The following is a 12,222-nucleotide window of genomic DNA, read 5'->3' on the forward strand; positions in this document are numbered from 1 at the left end:
GGGAGTCCTTTATCAGGGGGTCTGTCTCCTGCCCACACACCTGGCTGTCCCAGCTCCTCGGAGTCCCTGGGGCCTAGCACTGAGCCTGTCTTGAAACCTTTAACTTGGAACTCTCCTGGGCAGCAGGCCTTCAGGGCTACTGGAGAGGGACCTGAGACTCAGAGAATCAGCTCGAAGCTGGACAATCACTTTGTCGAAAGGAAAACTGCTAACATTTGTAGGGCACTTTATTGTGGGTGCCAGGCTCTGTGTTGAGCGTTTGCAAATACCGACCTCTTTAATGCCTAGAACCGCACCCTGAGGTGACAATTAATCATCCCTTTTCTGTGAGTGAGAAAGGGCTGACTCCAGAGAGTCTGGTAAGCTGCCTAGGCCCCCTACTGGCAAGGGTGGTCAGCCCTAGAGCCCAGCTTAAAACCACCCACCTAGGGCGGAGGACCCTAGGCAAGAGGAGGGTCTTTGGAGAGATGGGGTCCAAAGTGGGTAAGGGCAGAGAGGGGTGGAGTTCAGGACCCACCAGGGCCCTGGCTCTTCAGGCAGTCGGGGAGGGAGTGCTGGCACCAGTTCCATGCTGGGATGGGCGCAGGGGTGAAGACAAGGGATGGGGAACAGGAGTCGGTGCAGGAGGAGCCCCAGCATGACTTCCCAGAGCTGCGTCCCAACCCCACCTGGGCCACTTCCAGGTTGCCTCAGTGGATCCTCCACCCTTCTGTCCCACGGGGTCTCGTCTCTCATAAGTGCTGCGCCCAAAGGCCAGGCTGTCCCCAGGGGCGGGGAGTTGAGGGCCCTTCCGTCCGGCAGTGGGCCTGGGAGATGCTGAGAGCTTAGCGTGGCGCCTGGCCGGAGAGGTGAGCCGGCTGATGTCCAGGCCGGGGCCTTACCGCTGGCCACGCTGGCTGGCCGGCGGGGCAGTGCCAGGGCTCTGGTCTGAGACTCCAGGCCCACCCAAGCGGCGACCCCTCTCGGATTCCTCTGACACTCACCTCCCGGGACCGGCCGGGACTGGGGGGCTGGGCGGCCGCAGGTAAGAGGCTGGGGGGGCGGCGCCGGCGGCGAGGGCGCGGCACCTAGGGAGGCGCGGCGCTGGAGGGGTTAAACGCCGGAGGAGGGGGGCTTCTGGCGGCGGGAGGGGGGGGTCCCAGCCCCGGCGGCCGCCCGCTCCGCCCCTGCCGCCGCCGCCGCCTCCGCGGCCCAGCCGGCACCGGCGAGGCCGCGCGGGAGCCCGGGCCGCAGCCGCAGCCGCAGCGAAGCCGACAGTGAGTGCGGGGCGGAGAGGGCGGGCGCGCGGAGACGGGCGCGGGGAGGCGGGCAGGAGTCCGGGCAGGGGCGCGCGGGGGGCCGCCGGCCGGGCGGGGCGCCCCCCTCCCGCGCGTGGGCGCCTCCGGGAGTGATGCGGCCGCGCGTCCCGCCGCCCGTCACGCTCCGAGGCGTCTGCGTGAAGACGCGGGGAGGCGGTAGGAGCGAGCGGCGGCTGTGCAGTGCGTCTGGGCGGCAGGCGCTGCGCGGTGGCCCGCGGTCTGTGTGTACGCGAGGGGGTGCACACGTGTGCGTGGACCTCTGGGTTGCCTCGGCCCGGCGCGCACGCCCCTGGGGGTCCGGTGTGGCCGGGAGTCTGGAGAGCGTGCAGGTGGAGTGTGTGCGTGCTGCCTGGGCAGCGGGCTGGAGCCGCAGGGTGGAGCACGGGCGCGCGGGTCTTTGTGCCCGCGTGTGTGCGCGTGGGCACGGCCGCCGGCTGTCCCGGGGGCTGACAGCTGTCCCGGGGGATGCTGCACTGGTCCAGCCTTTGTCGCCCCCGCCCTGCTCCTTCTTAGAACCCAGCACCCTCCCTTCCCCCCGCCCTGCCTCGCCCCTGCGCAGCGACCGGGACCGCCCCTGGGTTCCTCGAAAGCCCAGCGGGGAGCTGGGGGACCATGGAGGGTCCCCACCCGGCCCAACGGGGCTAGCAGCGGATCGGGGAGAGCAGGAGGGGAGGGAGAAGCCGCGAAGATGCTGCCGCAGCCACCGCGGACGAGCCGGACCCGCCATCCCCATCCTCACCCGGCGCGGTCCGAGTCCGGCCTCTCTGCCCGCTTTCCCTTCGCGCGTCTCCGCGCCCCCTCTGCCTCCTCCTGGAAGGCTGGTTCCCCACGCCCCCTCCAGGCCCCGGCTTCTCCTTGCTCGCCCTGCCTCTCCCTCAGCAGGCTCAGTCTCTCTCCCTTCCACTCTCCTTCCTTCCCTTTCTGGTGCCCTCTTCTCTTCTCACACCCTGGAGTCCCCGCACAGGGGCTGAGGGCCGGGCAGTGGAGGTAAGGGGGAGGACAAAGGTGGGGTGGGGGGGACTGGGTGTGTCCTAGTACCCAGTGTCCAACCGGAGGGATGTGAGAAGAAGACGTCTGTGGGCGGCAGGGCTGGGGGCTCCAAGGACCTTTGGGTGTGTAGGGGTTGGAGAAAGAGGGTGTAGGGGTGTCAGGCCAGGTGACTGATCACAGCATCCCTGGTTCTGCCCGCAGTGACCGCAGCTCCCCAGGAGCCCCCTGCCCGGCCTCCCCAGGCGGGCAGTGGAACTGGCCGGGCTCCTGGGCGCGCCATGCGCAGCACCACACTACTGGCCCTGCTGGCGCTGGTCCTGCTGTACTTGGTGTCCGGTGCCCTGGTGTTCCAGGCCCTGGAGCAGCCCCACGAGCAGCAGGCTCAGAGGGAGCTGGGGGAGGTCCGAGAGAAGTTCCTGAGAGCCCATCCCTGTGTGAGCGACCCGGACCTGGGGCTCTTCATCAAGGTGCGTGGGTGGGCCAGAGCCCCTTTGCCGTCACCCATGACCCCCTGGCACTAGCTGCATGCCGGTGGGGCCGTGTGCTGGGGTGCTGCTTCCAGATCGGCACCCCTGAGGGCAGGCTGCAGGGCAGACGCTGGGATCCAGGCCTCTGTTTTCAATATGGCGGCCATGGGGCCATTTATTTCCTTGCTGTGCCTGGCTTCGGCCTGTCCTCCTGGCCCATCTCCTTCCGCGTGTGATGATCGTTCCATAAAGGAACGCCTGATGGAGGAAATGAATAAATCGCTGTAGCACATGAAATATGTTACATTTTCGCAGATCTAACTCACGGGCTTAGGATTGCCAGATGAAATCCAGGACACCCAGTGAAATGTGAATTTCAGCAGAACAACCAATACTTTTTAAATATAAATATGTCCCATGAAATATTTTTAGTTGCTAAATCTGGCAACCCTACACTGCTTCCTATACTTCTTTGAAGTCACAGATGCCTTAGAGAAGCCCAAGAACACTGTGAACACTCCCCTACCGGCAAGGAAAAGTGCGCATATAAACATGTACAGATGATTCCAGAGAGTTCCAAGACGCCCTAAAGGCGGTCCATGCCACCATGGATGCCAGGTTAAGCAACCTTTCCCCCCAGAACACGTGCTTATGATGTGGAGGCTAGAGTGAGGGCAAGATGGGGTCTGCTTTGGTCCAGTGACTAAAGAAAGTGCTAAGCTTCAGCCTTCTGGGGGACTCTCAGGGAAGCCCCTCTGTGGCTGTCTCTGATTTCTGAGTCACCGTCACATTAAAAAAAACAAGATTCAACTTTAATAAATTAACGTTCATTACTTTATTAAAGAGTACCCCTCTTTTCTGCCTGTTCTTTTGGAGGGAGGAGCCATCACTGTGGAGGTCTCGGTGACCCAGCAGACTCCCAAGGGGGCAGGAACAGGAGCAGAGATGAGGGTGGGTGGGGTCAGGACACAGGCCACTTGACTTTGCCTCTGACACTTCCAGAATGCCAAGCAAGTCTCAGAGAGGCCTGGGCAGGAGAGTGTGTGTGGCCAGACCACAGGGCAGAGGGAGGGAAGGAATCTGACCTATTTTATCTTCACAATGGAATTGCTTTTTTCTTGGATAGAAAGCTAGAAGGGTGGGTGACACCTGCTTTATTTCTCTTCCCCAGTTGGTCCTGCAGCAATTATGCCCCTACTGTGTGCTAGGTGCTGTGTTATCCAACATAGGGTAAGCAGGAAAGTTGATATCGGGGTGGAACAGATGCAGGCTCTGCCTTGGAGGATGTCACATCTTAGGCGAGGGGACAGATCAATGGAGAGAAAGATCACTGTAGGATGCAGCAGGAAAAAAAAAGAGCTTTCCTTACTCCCTGCTGGGTTAAACATCTATTTGGGGTTGGGCTCTGGGGCTAGGTGCTGGGGGCAAGGGGGGAGATGCCGGGGGCCTTTGAGAAGAGCTGGCGATTGAAATGAGGCAGGTGAGATGGGTAGAAATTAAAGATGTGTGATTGGGTTGCAAGAGGCTTGCAGGCAGAGGAGCAGCATGAGCAAAGCTGGAAGCTGGAAAGCTCAGTGTTGTGCAGAATTCGGATTTCGCAGATGCCTAGTCATTTGAAGTAAAAATTAGAACACACAGGATGACAAAGTATTTTTTTTTTGCCCTTAAGTAGTGAATTTATTGGAAAAGTGTTGCAAAATAAAATCACTTTTAAGCATACATTTCACTTTTTGGCTTTATTAAAAAAAATCACAGGCAATGGGATCGTCTCGGAGAATCTGGGGATGAGGTCACTGTCACTTGGCTTCCCAAATGGGAGTCCCTGGAGAGGAGACTGGGGAAAGTGAGGTTGGGGCCAGATTGGAAAATGGCTTCAACACTGGGCTGGGGAGTTTGGAGCCTGTCCTGCAGACGGCTGGAGGCTCTGAGCAGTCATTCTAGGCAGATTAATCTTGCTAATGAGGGCTGCAGTCAAAGAGAGGGGAGGTGCTTTATGGCTCCCACCACACCCACTACCTTTGTGCCTTCACTCAGTGCTCCTGGGGGAAGGGCCCCTCTGCACCCCCTCCTCCTTATCCCCTCACCTCTGTCACTGTGGACAGGCTCTCTCAAAACACAGACTCTGCCCATAAGGGACCTGCAGGCTGGCAAGAGAGGCAGGCGCATGGCCGTCTCATTAATTTAATCATCTTTATTGAGTACCTACTATATAACACAGGGTTTGGCTTGGACTTCAGTGGGGCAGGCAGGGGTTCAGGTGTCCATGAACCTCGGTAAAATTGGATGCAAAATTTATTGATGGTGTATGAACCTTCCTGGAGGGAGGGTCCCTGACTTCCACCAGATTTCCTAAGGCAAGGGACTCAGACAGCTTTCACAGGGGCAGTGGGAGTGGTGGGATCTGTGGAAAGCTGGAAATCACCGAGCTAGGTGGGGAGCGACCTAACAAATGTGCACTGCAGACTATGCTGTAAGAGACTGACTTCTTCCCAACCGCTCTGTGAGGTCGCTGCTGTGATCATGGGCCCCATTTGATAGATGAAGCTGAGGCACGGAGGGACCTTGCCCAAGGTCACCTAGCACCCAGATTTGAACCCGGGCAATTTGGACCCAGAGTCTGTGCTCATGACCACTGTAAAACTGGAATTCTGTTGTGCGAAATTTGGGGGCCCCCGAGAAGTCCAATGTTTCTAAGACAGTGCGGAGGTCAAACAAAAGTGGGCCACCCAGTTGGCAAGGTCTGCTCTGAGGGACTGCCTTCAGGGAGGCCAGAGGGAAAGGGAGAGATGGGAGGGGTAGGAAGGGAAGCACCCTGGAGACTGGAGGGCCGGGAGGTGGCCAGAACAGGAGGGAAGGGCTGAGGTTCCTCCTTTTGCGCCTTGTCCTGCAGGAAGTGGCTGATGCCCTGGGAGGGGGTGCGAACCCTGACACCAACTCAACCAGTAACAGCAACCACTCAGCCTGGGACCTGGGCAGCGCTTTCTTCTTCTCAGGCACCATCATCACCACCATCGGTGGGGGAGGAGGCTGGGCATGCAGAGGGGGTCGAAGGGCAGCGGGGCTGTCTCCTGGGGGAAGGCACAGCGGGAAGAGGGGGGTGTCAGGCTGCCCCTAGACCTCCTGCACGGCCCCTCTGCCCAGGCTACGGCAACGCGGCCCTGCGCACAGATGCCGGGCGCATCTTCTGCATCTTTTATGCTCTGGTGGGGATCCCGCTGTTCGGGATCCTGCTGGCAGGGGTCGGGGACCGGCTGGGCTCCTCCCTGCGCCGCGGCATTGGTCACATCGAAGCCATCTTCCTGGTGAGCTGCCCCTCGCCCTTACGTTGGGCTGGCACGTGAACGCGGCCCGAGATCGCAGGAGCCTGGCGCTCAGGCTCCTGGACGAGGGGGTGGGGGTGAGAGTGGAGGTTTTGGCGACTCCTCTGTCCTGCCTACTGCCCCTCCCTGCAGAAGTGGCATGTGCCACCAGAGCTGGTGCGAGTGCTCTCCGCGGTGCTCTTCCTGCTGGTCGGCTGCCTGCTCTTTGTCCTCACGCCCACCTTTGTGTTCTGCTACGTGGAGGGCTGGAGCAAGCTGGAGGCCATCTACTTTGTTGTAGTGACGCTCACTACCGTGGGCTTCGGGGACTACGTGGCCGGTGAGGCCACCTTTCTCGTGCTGCACTTCCTTACCCACTTCATTCCTGCCAGGGGCTGAGCACGCCTGCATCTCCCTCCAAATTCCACATGGCAACTGTGCGCTTACACGCACAGTCGGATGGCTCCAACCCCTACCTCCACTCACGGAATGCACCCTCACATTTTTGCACGGATGCAACACCTCATGCACACCTACATTCTTGCATGGCTGCGCCCCCATGCATGCTCCCACATATATTAAGTGCACCGCTCACGTACACTCACATTCTTGCACTTGAGCAACCCCACTTGCATGTTCTTATCTTGCACAACTTCAAGTCATGCACACTCATCTTCTTGCATGCTTTTACAGGCTCTTTCACACACATTGCCCTGGGGAGGGTGGTTCCTCTCAATGATCTGGGAAGTGGGCAGCCAACTAGCGGCTCACCGGCTCCCCGCCTGCCCCACCCTCAGCTTCTTTCTGTGCTCCCCGTGGTACCCCAGGCGCCAGCCCCAACCAGAACTCAGCAGCCTACCAGCCGCTGGTGTGGTTCTGGATCCTGCTCGGCCTGGCATACTTCGCCTCCGTGCTCACCACCATCGGGAACTGGCTGCGAGTAGTGTCCCGGCGCACCCGGGCAGAGGTAGGCGCCCCCGGTAGTCACCGGGCCTGGGCCGTGATGCTGCCGCGCGGTACCTGGCAGCTGGTTGACCAGCCTGCCTCCCTTCCAGAGTGTGGGCTCCGCCAGGAAGGGACTGAATGAGCCCCACTGTGCACAGGGCGGGCGAGAAAGGGATAAACTCAGGTTTGCAGGTGACTCCATCTCTGCTGTCAGATAGGATTGTCAGATTTAGCAAATAAAAATGCAGGAAGCCCATTTTGTCGCCGTGCTCGTTGCGACCGTCTGAGGAGCTGGATGGAGGCGTAAAGGTCTCTGGGGCGCCGGAGGGAGAGCTGAAATAAAACTGGCTCTTTCCTGAAAAGGTCCTGAAGAAGAGGGCGCTTCGGGGCCATGGAGGAGGGGAGAGCATGAGGCTGGGTGATGAGCCTGTCCCTCCTCGGGCGGGCTGAGGCAGTAGGACCAGGTGGAAAAGAGGGGCGATGCTTGATTGGCGAAGGGGCGGGCTTCCGGGGTTGCGGACGCAGTGGAGACCCCGGGTCGAGGACGGCCTTTCTTCCTCGCGCAGATGGGTGGCCTCACGGCGCAGGCCGCCAGCTGGACCGGCACCGTGACGGCGCGGGTGACCCAGCGAGCCGGGCCCGCCGCCCCACCGCCGCCGGAGAAGGAGCGGCCACCGCTGCCTCCACTGCCGTGCCCAGCGCAGCCCGCCGGCAGGCCCCTGTCCCCCGCGCCCCCGGAGAAGGCCGAGCCGCCCTCCCCGCCCACGGCCTCGGCGCTGGATTACCCCAGCGAGAACCTGGCCTTCATCGACGAGTCATCGGACACGCAGAGCGAGCGCGGCTGCGCGCTGCCCCGCGCGCCACGGGGTCGCCGCCGCCCCCCCAATCCTCCGAGGAAGCCTGCGCGGCCCCGGGGCCCCGGGCGCGCCCGGGACAAAGGCGTATCCGACTAGGGGCAGGACCCCAGGCCCGGGCCTCTCAAAGGGCTTCGTTCGTGCTCTCTCCCTGGCATGCTCTGCTTGTTTGACCAAAGAGCCCTCTCGAGCGGACTGAAGCCTGGGGAGGAGGCTGCGGGTTGCTTGTCGGCCGCCTCCCCCTGCTCCCGGCCCTCTCCTCACTTCCTCCATTTCCAGACCCCCAAGGCTTTGTGTCTCGCTGTCCTGGCTGGGCCCGTCCCTCATCACACCTCACGCCTGTGCCTCAAAGCCTGCATCAATAAATGAAAACAGTCTGCACCACTGCGGGCGTGCCGGCTCCGGGGGACGCGTGGGTGTGGGAGTGCTAGCGTCTGGTCACCTCCGGGGCGAGTCAGGCCTCCCGTGACCCCCACGCCGAGCCCCCGCTCCTGCACCCACGTCGTTCAAGGCGTAGCCCTCTTGGCCGTGCTCCGGCCGGCGTCTCTGCCTGGAGGCCACCGGGTAGGGTCCGGCATGGGAATCTGCGAAGATGGGCTGTGCATCTCCAAGCTCAGCACAGCTCTTAGGGGGCTGGGGGGCGGGGTGGGGCAAAGAAACGCATCTGGTGTGGGGGTCTGTAGCTTGAACTTTCCCTGCGCGAGACACCCATCGCCATTCCGGAGCGGGACCCTGCCCCTCCCCCTTCCTGGAGCGTGACCCCCTCCTCCTCGCCCCGAGGCCTCTGGCGACTGGGTTCGTTGGGGCAGAACCATGGAGGACAAGCCTTTGAAAGTAAGAACTCTTCGCGGGCCCCCTCACCCTGTCAGCCCCCAGACTCACCCTAGGTCCAACCTGGGCCCCTGGCTATCCTCCCGCTCAGCCTTGGCTCCGGGCAGCCCCCAACAATCCCCACGCCCCACGGAGTCCTGGCCCTGGCAGGGCTCAGGATCCCCGCCCCCAGCCTGCTCCTCCTCCCCTCCCAACTCCCCGCGACCCTCGGCTTCCCTTGTTGTATGTGGCCCACAGGCCTTGGACAAGTCTTCGGGCCACCGTGCCTCAGGCAAGTCGAGCCAGCAGGACATCCGGAATCTATGGACCACGGCCACGCTGTCGCAGCCGAAGCTGAACGTGGCGCTGTCCGATGTCTGCGAGGACTCGGAGGGCAGCAGCGTGAGCAGCAGGACCCGCCGGTGGCGCAAGCAGACGGCCGGCCACGACTGGGACGCCAGCTGGGAAGCGTTGGAGGACAGAAAGGACAAGGACAGCTTCAAGCAAGAGGAGCTGGATGAGCACTCCTTGCTGGAGCTGGAGATGCGCCTCGACAGCTCCGTGGGAAGCCATGTAGAGGACGACGACGAGTCCAGGACCGGTCAGTGTGGCCTCACTGGGCGGTGGGCGCCCTCAGCCCAGGGGCCTGGCCAGGGCCTCAATTTGTGTTGCTGTAAAATGAGGGGCAGCTGTAGGATCCGATTTTCCAGGATTCCCTGGGAGGGGTTCATCACCAGCGCTCATCTCGCAAACTTTAAGTCAACCGGACATTCTTGGAGCGCCCCCTACCGGGCAGGCGTCATACAATGGTCTGTGGTCTGGAGAGACGCGCCAAAAAACTGGCAAAGGCTGCGCGCTAGGACCCGGGCTTTTAATGGAATCACCGGGAGAGTTGAGAGGAGGGAGTTAATTCCTTGTCTATGGATTTGAGCTGGTTGAGGAGGTGCTTGTCCTTCATTCATTTAACCATTGGTTACAATTTATAAGTACTTCGTGCTGGGCACTGTTTTGAACTCGCCGCCCCCCCCCCCCCGCCCCGCCCCGCCCCGCCCTCCCCCGTCCTTCGTCACGGAACTGGAGCCGATAACAATATAATAACTGCCATTTATTGAGTCCTTGCTGTGTACCAGGCATGGGCTTCCCTTGCACGATCACCTTTGAACTTCACAACCTCCACAAGGGGCCATTCTGATGACCCCATTTTATAGATGAAGAACTTGAGGGTCAGAAAGTTTGTCACTGTCCCTAAGCCTCCCACAGTGGGGCAGTGTGGAACCTTGGTGGGTGGGACAATAAAGCCCAGGGTTGTAAACCACTGTCCTATGTTTCCCACTAAGGTGGCAGCTGGAGCTGGTCTCCCCCCCTCCCCCATGCCTACCTATCTCCTCTGCTCCTAGGAAGACCCAGCAGTCTGCTGATGACCCATCTCTCTTCTCTCTTCTCCCAGAAAAGCCTTCCTCAGTGTCATCGTTCAATATTGCGAAGCACACACACCATCGAGCCTACTGGATGGAGCAGCACAACAGGGTTGGAGGCACCTGGGGGGGGGGGGAGACTAGGGGTTTCAGTGGGGTGGGGGACGGGCAAGCTGGGAGTTGCAGGGGTGAAGGGGTGGAGGTGATTTGTAGGGTGGAGGCAGGTTGGTTGGGGGTCTTGGGGCTGGAGGGAGAAGGTGGGGCAGGCACTTCAGCTGTGAGCACAGCTGGGGTCCCTTGGACATCTGAACTTCTTGCTGCCTCTCCAGCTGCCACTGCCCCTGATAGAACTCATGGAGAATGAAGCTCTGGAAATCCTCACCAAAGCCTTCCGGAGTGAGCCCTACCCCCAGCTCCCGCTACAGACCCTGGGGGACTGTGCAGGGCTTGGGTCTGTGGGAGTGGGGTTTCGGGCTGTGTCAGCTTCGTGAGATTCCCTTACCACCCACAAAGTTTCCAGGAGCCCCACGAAAAGTAAAAAAGTCAGGGGACCGCCCGGGGCATAGTGGTTAAGTTCACGTGCTCTGCTTCAGTGGCCTAGGGTTTGAGGGTTCATATCCTAGGTGTGGACCTACACCACTTGTCAAGTCAGGCTGTGGTGGCGACCCGCACACAAAATACAGGAAGACTGGCACAGATGTTAGCTCAGGGCTAATCTTCTCCACCAAAAAAAAAGTAAAATGTTGGAGACCCATTGGGGAGAGCATGGGGTGACCATCAAGGGTGTAGCTCCAGCCTTAGTGCAGCCCCTCTCTAGCTGATATGGCTTTTCTAAGGCTGTTTCTCCACCTGCCCTTTGGGCCTTTGTGCGGCCTTGGCCCCCTCCCTGGGTGCTGTGACGAGCCTTTGGACAGTGGATTATTTGAGTAAACCTCCCCTGGTTTGCCCTGCTTATGATATGAAGGGGGAGGGGACCTGGCTAATGGCTTAGAGTAGGCGGTCCAGGAGGTGTCTGCAAGGTTTAGGCCTGCAACATCTTCTCTAACCATGCCCTCATCCATTCTCCACCTCAACATCCCTATCCTGCTCTGCATCCCCGTTTGGAGCACAGATCTATGACTTGACCGTTTGAAATAAACAAAACCGGCCAAGGCTCAGTACTTTGGAGATCCAAAGTTCCCCAAACTAACACAGACCCGAGCGCCAAGCGCCCCTGCTACCCCAAATCACCCGCGGTTCCTCGAATCACACATGAGGCACCCGCTGCTGGGGAGGCCATGCCCCTGCTCCCTGCCCTGAACGGAGCTCTGCCCTCCAGGCTACCGGTCGGGGATTGGCCGGGACCACTTCCTGACCAAGCAGCTGCAGCGACAGATCGAGGGGCTCAAGAGGCGCCAGAACAAGAGGCTGCACGTCTCGGCGCACTGAGAGCACCGCCTCGGGCTCGAGTGACGGCCCGACTCCGGCCCCGGTCCCTGTCCCGTTCCCAGACCCAAGCTCGACCCTGTCCACGTGGAATTTGGGCCCTAGAGAAATAAAAGAGTCTGTGCATGGTCAGCGAGTCAGTGCGTGGCTGCCCGCGTGAGGCGGACGCACGCGGCCCCGCCTTTCCCCGTGACCTTCACTCAGTCACCGCAGTGACCTTGAGCGTTCTCCGTCCGGGCCGTTTCGGCTCCGCCTTCCCGGGACTCGAAATCCAGGACTTCTTGCACGTTTTAGGTCTGCTTCTCCCAATCAGCAGCTTTGTGGGGAGGGATACTGGGTCTGCGGTCCAAGTGCCCCGATGATGATCTCTTGGGGGAAGGGGAGAAAGAGAAAGGGGCAGCGCCTCCCCTCAAGCTTGAGCAACCTAGGCCCCGCCCCTCATGCATATGCAGATATCCTAGCCTCCCCGCTCGTCCCGCCCCCTAATTTACATATGTATATCTTCTTCCAGTCCCGCAGCTGCGGCCACTGAGCGACCTCGCCCCCTCCTCTCGCGCACAGCGCGCCCCGCCCCCCTCGTTACGAAAGAGCGCTCCTGGCCCCACCCCCTCCCGGAGCCTCTCCGAGCCTCCTCTGGCCACGCCCCCCGGCGGCGCGTACGCAAGTGCGCCGCGGAGGCTCGGCGGCGGCGGGGCGGGACCTTCGTTGGGGCCGGCCCT

The 12,222-nt window shown here is 61.0% G+C and overlaps 2 protein-coding genes across 4 annotated transcripts; both read left to right on the plus strand.

Annotated features, from left to right (window-relative positions):
- The first annotated feature begins 733 nt into the window (after positions 1-733).
- KCNK4 (potassium two pore domain channel subfamily K member 4) lies at positions 734-8,237 on the plus strand. 3 transcript variants are annotated; one of them, XM_070230153.1, is made up of 7 exons: positions 734-1,024; positions 2,490-2,755; positions 5,646-5,769; positions 5,897-6,057; positions 6,208-6,394; positions 6,882-7,021; positions 7,566-8,237. In XM_070230153.1, the coding sequence occupies exons 2-7, from the start codon at positions 2,567-2,569 to the stop codon at positions 7,950-7,952; spliced, it is 1,188 nt and encodes a 395-aa protein (XP_070086254.1). In that variant the 5' UTR covers positions 734-1,024; positions 2,490-2,566; the 3' UTR covers positions 7,953-8,237. The 3 variants fall into 3 exon arrangements, with proteins under 3 accessions (XP_070086254.1, XP_070086253.1, XP_070086255.1); XM_070230152.1 differs by lacking the exon at positions 734-1,024 and adding an exon at positions 1,136-1,256; XM_070230154.1 differs by lacking the exon at positions 734-1,024 and adding an exon at positions 1,481-2,285.
- On the plus strand, positions 8,237-11,635 carry CATSPERZ (catsper channel auxiliary subunit zeta). The gene is made up of 5 exons (XM_005598278.4): positions 8,237-8,687; positions 8,922-9,264; positions 10,111-10,190; positions 10,408-10,474; positions 11,397-11,635. Exons 1-5 carry the CDS (start codon positions 8,667-8,669, stop codon positions 11,504-11,506), a joined length of 621 nt encoding a protein of 206 aa, XP_005598335.2. The 5' UTR covers positions 8,237-8,666; the 3' UTR covers positions 11,507-11,635.
- Positions 11,636-12,222: the final 587 nt, after the last annotated feature.

The sequence above is a fragment of the Equus caballus genome, chromosome 12, assembly GCF_041296265.1.
Source record: "Equus caballus isolate H_3958 breed thoroughbred chromosome 12, TB-T2T, whole genome shotgun sequence".
NCBI lineage: Eukaryota > Metazoa > Chordata > Mammalia > Perissodactyla > Equidae > Equus > Equus caballus.